This window comes from Haliotis asinina, chromosome 7 (assembly GCF_037392515.1).
Source record: "Haliotis asinina isolate JCU_RB_2024 chromosome 7, JCU_Hal_asi_v2, whole genome shotgun sequence".
NCBI lineage: Eukaryota > Metazoa > Mollusca > Gastropoda > Lepetellida > Haliotidae > Haliotis > Haliotis asinina.
The window spans coordinates 55,553,102-55,564,625 of record NC_090286.1 but is presented as its reverse complement, the minus strand read 5'-3'; the positions used below and the strand labels follow the sequence as shown (position 1 = coordinate 55,564,625).

The following is an 11,524-nucleotide window of genomic DNA, read 5'->3' as shown; positions in this document are numbered from 1 at the left end:
TACAGCCATGTACAGCACCTTTTGTGTCTTGGCAATGCAGCGAAGTGTTCACGTCTGCTCAATTGAGATTGAAATTAAGGACAATAATCCGATAAGTCACACATGACACTATCACACGTTGTCTCACCAGGGACTGAAAGCAAGGACAGCAATCACACACAAGTCACACCTGACACTATCACACGTTGTCTCACGAGGGACTGAAAGCAAGGACAGCAATCACACACAAGTCACACCTGACACTATCACACGTTGTCTCACCAGGGACTGAAAGCAAGGACAGCAATCACACACAAGTCACACCTGACACTATCACACGTTGTCTCACCAGGGACTGAAAGCAAGGACAGCAATCACACACAAGTCACACCTGACACTATCACACGTTGTCTCACCAGGGACTGAAAGCAAGGACAGCAATCACACACAAGTCACACCTGACACTATCACACGTTGTCTCACCAGGGACTGAAAGCAAGGACAACAATCACACACAAGTCGCACCTGACACTATCACACGTTGTCTCACCAGGGACTGAAAGCAAGGACAACAATCACACACAAGTCACACCTGACACTATCACACGTTGTCTCACCAGGGACTGAAAGCAAGGACAACAATCACACACAAGTCACACCTGACACTATCACACGTCGTCTCACCAGGGACTGAAAGCAAGGACAACAATCAAACACAAGTCGCACATGACACTATCACACGTCGTCTCACCAGGGACTGAAAGCAAGGACAACAATCACACACAAGTCACACATGAAACCTTAATCACATTAAAGTTCTCACCCACTAATGTAAATGACAACTAGCAATAACAAACAGTAATGGAGATACTCCAATAACTTTATTAATTGGTCTTCTTAGAAACCTTCTTTGACGTCTGCACAGAGATATATTTCTTGTAGCCTGTGTGGAACAGCTGGTAGTATGTGAAGTATAACAGGAAGAGGATGAAATGCATACATGAGTAGATAGAAATGAGGACGGGGAATAAGTCTGGAAGTCTCGTTGGTGCTTTCACCACTTGACTGGCCACAGTGAGTGCACCTGCTCCTAGGCACGACAAGGTAAACTGCAAAACAAGTCACGGTGATGTCAGACACTGGCAATATCATGGATGACTTTTCACTGGATGGAACATTTTGTAACTAGCTAAATAATAATGTTGGTAAGTCCACATTTTTACTCTACTTTAAACTCAAAAGGTAGCAATCTCATGCAAATTATAAAATTTAATTTTTATTGGGATTTCTGTTTCAGAGTAATTTAACTTCGAAGTATCAACATTCAAATATCAAATCAGGTTAGCCTGCTACTCTTCACATGGACACATGACAGACCAGGATGTATCTCATGACAGAATCAACAGAGGTTCCTCCTCAACAACCTTAAATATATAATTCAGCTAATCATCAATAAAAATTAAATGGATTGTGTTTTGTCAACTTACAAGTATTTTCACCATTGTTTTCCCTGCTCCCTCAGCCTGCTTGTCGGTGTAGGCTTGTTGACTGTACATCATTACTATCATGTACAGGACAGTCAGTCCGACTGATGCCAGAAGCAGCCCGTCCTTGATCAACAGTGGCAACATGCTGCAACATCATACACTGACAGTCGTGGCAACTCATTACAATATACAACACCATCACTACTGTATAGTCCTGGCAATGAAGAGAAGCTGACCTCTCATTAAAAATGTTGACACACAAAGGACATTAATCATCTTGAGAGTTATCTCCCTTTGTGAACATGTTTGTCACCAGAATGTTGAAGGATGATATGAATTTGCAATGTAACACGATCACCACAGAGTTGTCTCCTTTCACTAAACAGATGTGACAATACGCAATGTCTCTGATGTCTCAGAGTTTAATTTTGATTTCAAGATTGCATAATGCACATGCAAGCATATAAGGCCTGTACTAATCAAAGGATATAAAACCAGCCCATTGAGATACCATTCAATAGTTAATATGGATAATCCATTCAGGTAATGACTCAGAACCAATCAGTACTTATTTTAATCCCTAAATATCAAATTCCAAACAGGGTAACAAGTAGTATGCATCTTTTGACATTTTTTGGTACATGGATTATGAAGCGAGGAGACTGACCCACTCTGCTCTGTATCTACATACTCTTATCAACTTGGCCATGAATGCTGACTAGGAATTGAACTATCAACCTATCCTCTTCAGATAGATACTGTATCCACTTGGCCGCAAATGTGATCTTCACAATAGAGAGTTGGGCAAGTCTGGCCATGTGTATTGTCTGAGATGTGTCCATGATCCAACATGGGAACTTGACATTACCTGAATGTTGAGATGACCATGAACCACACACTGGCTAGCGGGAAGCTTGGAGCTACGGCAGCTATAGGCCTGCAGTGAAAAATTACACTCTTAAGCTTAGTTGGCTACACTCCATAAATACCTTAGATCATTATTATTTGCAATGTTTTTCTAAACAGTCTATGTTACATTTTGCATGACCTTGCCTTTACAAGATGGTTAAACTGGCATATGGAGAAGAAATGATTCAAGATGCACCGACAGATTTTTGTGTGTTTATTGTTTTATCATCCAAAAATGTTTTCAACAGGAGATAATACTTGTGTGAGATCACATGATATCTCCTAGTAGATACAGTTTTGACAGTAGATTTTTGCAGAATGCTCTTACAAAGCTATGATGTCATTAAGTTTGATGATGTCACAATGCCATGATATTGCTGCACTGTAATTGAATGTAAATCTAATGGCAGTACTGTGTTCAGAGATGTACATTTTTCACTGAAAACTAATGAAGAATAATTTTGAGGATACTTGTTGATAAAGGTAAAAATACCCTCAGCAAGCCTCAGATATTTGTTACTTTATCAACTCGTGTTGATACATTTGATATCAGGAGACACTTAGGTGAGATTCTCAATATTAATAAAACAAAACAGTGGATACTGAACACATCCCTATGAACCATTTTTTTAAGCTCATATCTCCACACACACAAACACATGTTAGTGGATTTTTGTACATTAAGTGGTCAAAATAATGAATTCAAGGACCATGCACTTAATTACAAAATGGGTTATGGGGTATCCTATAGTATCAGTCCCCAAATGGGATATCCATTTACTCGCCATGAAGCCTATTCCTGTTGTCCCTGCCATGATATTGCTGGAATCTTTCTTAAAGTGGTGTGGCCTGCTTTCAAATGTCATGGAATCACTAGTAATACATCAGTACTTACACTGCAGCCAACAGTATGGACTTTTCATGGACTTGGAAGGAGAAGAGGAAAAACACTAAGGATGAATTAACCTGAAAGAACAGAACATGATTGAATAATATTCCCAGTCAGTCTTACAGCATCCTCTTCTGGTCATAGTGTTTCCACCATAACTTATCATTACCACAGTGTTACCAGTAATCCAGTTCGTAAATCTCATGCCAGTGTCCTACACACAACGAAGTTCTATAATGCTGTGTACAGGATGTACAACCACAGACTGCTACAGGTCAGCTCATGAGTGCTAAAATACTGTGTATTGGGAGCACGTCTACAGAATCATCTGTTACACATTACATGTCAGCTCGCGAGTGCTGAAATACTGTCTACAGGTAACAAAACTGCAGAATCATCTGTTATATGTTAGAGGTCAAATCACGAGCGCTGATATATGGTGTATAGGCAGCACAACTGCAGAATTATCTGTTACATGTTACAGGTCAACTCACTAGTGCTGATACACGGTGTGTAGGCAGCACAACTACAGAATCATCTGTTACATGTTACAGGTCAACTCACGAGTGCCAGTTTGAAGTTCTCTATGGTTGGTTTGGTCAACAGATGTAATGATGATGGCAACAGCATGACCAGAGTGGAACTGAGGCTGAAACAGACAGTTCCTGGTTAGTCTTTAGCTCCATCCACATGACAAACTAAAGTTTGACAACACAGGTTAAAACTTTGACAGTTGTCAAACTCACATTTTCACACAGCAAACACATGTTGTCAAACATTTGTGTCATTTGAGCACCATGTCTCCATCGGTGTGGTCAGGTGACAGTTTGGCGAACTGCAATTGATTGTTTCTAAACACCCCACACTTGGCAACACATCGCACATCAAACGCTGAACATTTGATAGAAAAGTTGAGAGAAAAGAGACTGATCCTATTTCTTGACAACAGTTTGACAACTCTGAAACTGGTGTTGGTGGATAGTTGTTGGAAAGTTCACACTCTCAAACTTGAGCTTGACAACCTGTGTAGTCAGACTTTAGTTTACCATGATAAAGGTGCTCAACACATGACTAGAGCATTTAAAACAGTTGAAACTGGGATTTATCACAATGTTCTAAATTTACGACACTAAGTCTGGATGCCTGCCCTCAGAAAGTATGAATAGTTTCATCTTTGATTGGCATTAATCACCCACAGCAACTCACCACAAAAGAACCAGTTTTTCCTGAGCTATTAGTTGTTTCAGCTTTATCACCACAGACAGGCTGCACCAGACATTGGCCACCTTGTCCTGGAACAAACAATTCAGGCTGATACAGCGTGTCAGATTCAACATCATTGCTACAGCGAATCTGCTCTGGCATCCAACACACAGATCAACAAAAATGGAGTACTGGGGACGAGAGAAAAAGACAAGCTTGGGGTACTAGGGTTGAGAGAGAAAGACAAGCTTGGGTACTTGGAACAAGAGAGAAAGACAAGCTTGCAGTACTGGGAACAGAGAGAAAGACAAGCTTGCGGTACTGGGGATGAGAGAGAAAGAAAAGCTTGGGTACTGGGGACAAGAGAGAAAGACAAGATTGGGGTACTGGAGACAAGAGAGAAAGACAAGCTTGGGATACTGGGGACAAGAGAGAAAGACAAGATTGGGGTACTGGGGACAAGAGAGAAAGACAAGATTGGGGTATTGGGGACAAGAGAGAAAGACAACATTGGGTACTGGGGACAGAGAGAGAAAGACAAGCTTGGATGCAGGGGACAAGAGAGAAAGACAACACTGGGTAAAGGGCATGAGAGAGAAAGACAAGCTTAGGGTATGGGGAAGAGAGAAAGAAAAGCTTGGGTACTAGGGACGAGAGAGAAAGACAAGCTTGGGTATTGAGGACAAGAGAGAAAGACATGCTTGGGTACTGGGGATGAGAGAGAAAGACAAGTTTGGGATACTGGGGACAAGAGAGAGAAAGACAAGCTTGGATACAGGGGACAAGAGAGAAAGACAACACTGGGTAAAGGGCATGAGAGAGAAAGACAAGCTTAGGGTATGGGGATGAGAGAGAAAGAAAAGCTTGGGTACGAGGGACGAGAGAGAAAGACAAGCTTGGGTACTGAGGACAAGAGAGAAAGAAATGCTTGGGTACTGGGGATGTGAGAGAAAGACAAGTTTGGGATACTGGGGACAAGAGAGAGAGAGACAAGATTGGGTACTGGGGATGTATTCTGCCCTGGTATCAAAACAGAGGCAAGTATGAGGCATTGGAGCCTGTTCTGCCCTTGTATCTATACAAAGCCAATGGTGTATCTATCTGCACTTTGACAGACATGTGGTATTGAGGATGGTTCCAGTCTTGAATCCCTCATGACAGCAAAGGGTAAAGGGAACTATGTTTCCATGCAACATCACCACAAGGAGATAAGAATGATATGGCAGCTACTATATTCTCTGTGACATCACTCTCACCTCATACAATCCTCTGTTAAAAGGAAACAGTCTACGAAGAACTGCAAGAGCACTGTCAAGGTCAGTGAGGAATGGCAGCCAAGAAGTCACCATGGTGATGATGACCACAAGTCCAAGCATCATGATCTTCAGGAAGCTACAACACAGAAATGCAATAAGATGGAGTCTACTCTAGTCTGGGACAACAGCACAACAGCATGTAGCCTGCCTCTGAAATGCTCCTGTCAGTGATTGATTATTTACACAAGTGCCTTTCAAGTTATAGGTTTTATACTGAATATACTGAACACGTTTACTGAAAGATTTCCAAAAGAATCCTACCCAACAAACCGGTCAGGAACAGTCAGAAGAAAGATTCCACTGAGGCATACAATTGTTGCTTGTCATCTAAACCATCGTGATGCAATAGCAAATTCACATCCTCACAATCGCGCACACATGACATCCTGTTACCAAAAGCCCACTTGACTTGTAAGGACACTTCAAATCAATCATATGTAAATTAAAGAACAAAGAAAAACACCCTAAACAAACAGAAGCCTTGTTTGTAGCTTCCCAAATAACCAACAGAGTGATGGGCATAAATATGGTAATTAAATGACATAACTACAATAGGACTAACTATCAGCAACAACCGGCCATAACCTTGCGGGAAGATGGACAATGATGTGAAACACTGACCGGTTGGGTAGGGACATCTGGAAACAGGATCCCAACAGGTAGCAGAAGAATGGCATGGCATGATACAACTCCATCTGTTTGTAGTTCAAGGCCAGCACGAATGCAACAGACCCAAAGATGTCATGACCTTTGTCTAAGAAGGTCATTGCCAACAGTGCCAGACCAAGGCTCACACCATTGTATCTAGGTTCATAATGTAAGGAGGAACATGGCTGAACTGTGTGATGTAACCATACCCCGCACATACCTATATGTACATTCATCTAGTTTTAATAAAATCTATTAACCAAAGCAGATTGAACTGCGCGATGACTAATGGCACCAATAAACCATATATTCATATTTTCAGATTCATTTAGTGTTAATCAAATTAAAGCTTAATCGTAAGTTCTCAAGGCATGCAGGAGCAGTGCTGGTGATAAAACAGGCCAAATCAAGCAACACTATTCTGGTGGAGTAGCTGGAGGGATGACTGTTTCTGTCAGCTTGAGTCCGAAAACTCACCTGGGCCTAGATTTTCGAAGCTCTCTGAGAGCTGAGATAGTCGTAAGTTAATGTTAATGCTACCCGTGAAGATCTAAGGTAGAAGGCTACTAACGGCATCAGGTGGTCAGACTTATTGACTTTGCTGACACATCATCGGTTCCCAATTGTGCAGATCGATGCTCATGCTCAATGATCACTGGAATGTCTGGTCAAGACTTGATTATTGAGCATGGCATAAAACAAGACTCACTCACTCACTAATGTTAATGTATGGCACTTATCACTGTCTTAGCACGACCTTAGGTCAGGATTCTAGTTCAGCTCCACTCATGAGGTACTAGATGACAAAGACGAGAGGCTTTGTATGTATGAAATATGCCTCAGCTAAGCAGACAGTAAATGAGTGTATAAATAATAGAAGGACCTAGTAGAAGAGGAAGAAGAAAAGGTGATAAATAAATCAAAATGCCAGACTCAAAGACAGTGATGTTTGATCAACAATCTGATGACACCATGGTGAAGCTTGGATCTACAGATCATGCTCTGACTCTGTATAGATACATAAGGATACTGAAAGTGTCCATAGTCGATGAGGATCAGCCCAGGACTCAGCAGTAGTGCCATTGCTAAAAACATCTGTAGAGTAAGTAAAGTTTTATTCATTAGTAGGACATATTCAAAAGAGTCAGTGAGTGAGTTAAATTTTATGCCACTTATAGCAATATTCTAGCAATATCACGACAGTGTACATCAGAAATACAAAGGAAAGACATTCAAAAAGAAACAATAGAGCATTTTAAAAAAAATTCCATTCTGGAACAAACTGCCACCTAAAAACATGATGGTAAATTTGCTTGAATCCAACATAATGCTGTTCTTTGGTGTTACATTATTACCCTAGCGGAACTATACTTTCAAAGCTGCTACAAAGCACTAAGCACGACCATATGGGTCTGTACATCTGCTTCTCAGGTACCCATTTTAATCAGCTGGGTGGACTGATCACAATGTGGATGAAGTACCTTGCCCAGGCACACAACAGAGTATGACTATGAAACCAAGGTAAAACATTTTCTGTGTCTCAACCACGATTCAAACCTGGGCCTTTGGCGTGAGAGGCCAGCATGCTAACCACTACACCACTGTGCTCCACAAAGGTCCTCATAGGAATAAAGGGATGCAACTCTGCAGAGCTAGAGGGACAACACGGTCTCCTGTGTACTTAGATTCAGTGTACTGACCTTTTCCTTGGCCCCTAATCTCCACTGTGACATCACAAAGTACAACACTGCTGGGATGAACACCACGAGATCCGCAGCCAACACTGCAAAAACAATAATTCAGACTTTGTTTGCTTGTTTGTTTATTTATTTAAACATACAGGAATATTATAATGGCCAGATCTTTGTACAAAAAACTTAAAAGCAAAAATAAAAGTTACGATCAATGGTATGAATACACAATGCAATTTTACACAGTGGTCAGATATAGCAACAACAACTTGTCTGGGGTGCCAACAAAGATGATTTCAACAACCAGTTGTTGGACTTCCTTTGTGGGGTGGCTGAGTGGGCTGCCTCAGTGACTTTCTGTGATTTGGTGCCTCACCATGGGAATGTGGGTACAAAGCACAAAGTCAACTACCCCAGGTACCATCCTAGTGTGGAGGTTTCGTGAAGGTTTACCAATACCCTGGATATATAAAGGATGTCCAGGTACTGGCATGTGTACTTAACTGAGAAATTGTAATAGAACTTTTGGTACATTTGCTACCATTGTCAAGTTTCTTCAAGGCCATAAATTGTGTGGTCATAAATTCTGATACTGACAACAAGACAAGAGGCTGACCTACACATCTTTTCCAAAGATATCAAGACTCCCCATCAGATCTAATGACAAATACCATGTGATTCCTTTCCTCAGCCAATCAGGTTCAAATGCCATGAAAAAGAAAACTGGACACATAGATGGCGTTGTACATCATTGCAAATCGAAACACACTGAGGTAAGCATATTTTCAAGGCAAAAGTTTCAGTTTTCATGAGATTACAACCGATGAGCATCATACCAAGCTGTTACTGCAGAATGTTTCGAAATACAAATCACCATGGGGACAGCACTGTACAAGCAGTGTATGTCTGAGAGGGAGGGGCATGGTAGTAACAAAGTGTCAGACTTACCAGTGTACCTCATGAAGAGCTTGTGTTGGTAGCTCTCGTAACCCCGTGATGAGTTGAGGGCCACCCAGTCGGGGTTGATGAGCCTGGCACTGCAACACACACACAGGACATGAACAACTACAAGACTTAAACTAAAAACAGCTGCCTACCCCATAACCAGCAATGTCACAAAGGTACAAGTATGGGCTGCATATACTGTGGTCTATTGACAAGCATGCAGTTGAGGTATGAGCTTGCATGAACACACAAAATGTTGATTAAAATCAGCTCACAAACTAAAATTATACAAGATTTTGTGTGTGTCACTGACACTTGTTTACTTACATCAAGCAACTGTTTCATAACTATGAGGTTCTTCCCTCAGTGAGGGAACAAGAAGACACTTACACATATCCACACACATAGCTGTGGTAGGCAGTCAAGGGGGGATAATCCAGCCCCCAATACAGCAAGTCATTTTGTGTGGTGTTCTTGTACCTGAAAAAAAAATCCAAAACTGGTTGATCGGTTCATCAGGTAAACAACTGGCCATTCATGTGAATAAGCTGACAATGGGATTGTATCGCTCTATAACTGACACCTCGCTGACTAGAGAAATCATTACCGAGAGAATGAGTTTCATTTTATGCCGCACTCAGCAGTATTCCAGCTGTATGGTGGCAGTCTGTGGATAATCAAGTCTCGGATAGACACTCCAGGCATCAGCAACATGAGTGTCTATCTATGTAACTGGGATACGATGAACTGATAGTGTTAGCCAAGCTTTGTGATACACACAGGTGTACGTTGGGGGAAAATGTCCGAACACTTTCATAAATGTCAACTGATTTGGTTTATTTGTAAGACATCAAAATGTAACCATGGTAGCTGAACCAACCATTCTCCTGGCGGTAAATTCAGTGTTATTTCCTGCCAGTGCCTCTGAGCTTCATAATCACCATACATTGGTGGAGTCTTGTGGCCTGCAAACATAAATTGAAATATATAATGACATGGTTCTTTTCCAAATACATGCACTGATTTCATAGTGTACAGGGTGTCATCTGAGGCATAGTAAGGCCTGGTTTCTCTGTGCACAGTTATTTGAATTTGAATTTTCACAGATTTCGGTTTGAGGAAAGCCAAACTGAATCAAACACAAATCTCAAACGAACATAGGCACAGAATCTGTGTGAAAATGTGAACCCCAAATCATAGAGCATGGCAATATAGGAATGCCAAATGACACATCTCTGTACAACAAATTGCATTTAATGCCTTAGACAATACAGACTCCAAGCTGTAACTGTTTAGAGAAAGAACGTATTTGTACATGGCCTGTACAATTCTTATCTGAGGTGACATTCTTTAACTGCAAATAATACATCTTAGTATGGGCCCTATTGAGGCTATTCTGCAATAGTTTTAGTGTAATATAGTTCAACTAGAAATTCGAGAGCTCTGTACATTTTCCTATTCTACCACTGACAAAATATATCAAATGAATACATATTACGTCAAATTCTCGATTCTGTGATACAAGTCATGGGTTGGGGTTTCTTACTCATTCTTCAACATACGAAGAAATGATATAGCGCCATTAGCGGGACTAGATTAAAGTTATGTTTAGTCGGTTAAATAATACATCAATATAAACCTGAATATGAATTGAGAGAGACTGTCCATCGCAGTAAGATTGCTGCCAAAGTGATGCAACATATTTTCGCATCGATAGCCATGTCAGTGTTCCACAAGTTTAAACAGAAGAATGCAAAATCTGATCTTGTTTACATCCCTTGCCACGCGATGCCGGGACCCGGAAGTGATGAACACGGTGGATTTCAACTGGTTCTAAACCATGTTTGCGCAATAGTTATCAGCTGGGCCCCGTTTGACATATCACAATAGTGTGATCGTGCGCAAAGGGAGCCGGAAACCGGCTTAGTAGAGATGAAGCCCAGCTTTCATTACTGTTTTCGACAAACTTCAGACAGCGACCATCGTAGGAAGCTTAAAACTCACGCGCTGGGAGAGAGCTTGGTACTGGAGACTGGAGAGAAGTCTCCTTTGATGCCTGTTGATTGGGTGTTAGTCGCTATGTTTCTAATCTTCACCATCATCACGTCTAGGATAATTATCTGCATATCCATTATTACTCTATTATATATTCATCGCCTTACTTCTTTACTGAAATTCTTGAGCAGCCATGAATTTTTTGTCATTTTATTAAGCTGGATATGTTGTCACGGATATCAGACACATATGCAGCACACTAGTTACCTTTGTAGAGTCATATTAGCAGGGAGACTATATACAGAGGGAGTAGAAACTCCCCGAAAAGTCCATAAACGTATGTCTCGGGTCGTTACGTAACCAGTGTAGCCAATAAGGCGACATCGTAGTATTTAAGTTTGAGCCCGATTTATGCTCAACAGATGATTAAATTCACTGAGCGTTGTAAGAACTGAAATCCTA

General features: G+C 41.1%; 1 protein-coding gene across 1 annotated transcript; it reads right to left on the bottom strand.

Annotated features, from left to right (window-relative positions):
- Window positions 1-843: 843 nt before the first annotated feature.
- On the bottom strand, window positions 844-10,960 carry LOC137290222 (dolichyl pyrophosphate Man9GlcNAc2 alpha-1,3-glucosyltransferase-like). The gene is made up of 14 exons (XM_067820963.1): window positions 10,707-10,960; window positions 9,948-10,032; window positions 9,458-9,547; window positions 9,071-9,159; window positions 8,132-8,214; window positions 7,462-7,526; window positions 6,405-6,587; window positions 5,724-5,859; window positions 4,471-4,556; window positions 3,829-3,913; window positions 3,271-3,341; window positions 2,335-2,403; window positions 1,467-1,611; window positions 844-1,088 (listed from the first exon to the last, which is right to left on the bottom strand). Exons 1-14 carry the CDS (start codon window positions 10,786-10,788, stop codon window positions 864-866), a joined length of 1,494 nt encoding a protein of 497 aa, XP_067677064.1. The 5' UTR covers window positions 10,789-10,960; the 3' UTR covers window positions 844-863.
- Between the last annotated feature and the right edge of the window lie 564 nt (window positions 10,961-11,524).

Coding starts and splice junctions, on each gene's coding strand:
- LOC137290222 (XM_067820963.1), bottom strand. CDS start 10,788: ATGGCTATCGATGCGAAAATATGTTGCATCACTTTGGCAGCAATCTTA. Junction 7,527..8,131: donor GATTAGGGGCCAAGGAAAAG/GTCAGTACACTG, acceptor CTTACTCTACAG/ATGTTTTTAGCAATGGCACT. Junction 6,588..7,461: donor ATCGACTATGGACACTTTCA/GTATCCTTATGT, acceptor TTATGAACCTAG/ATACAATGGTGTGAGCCTTG.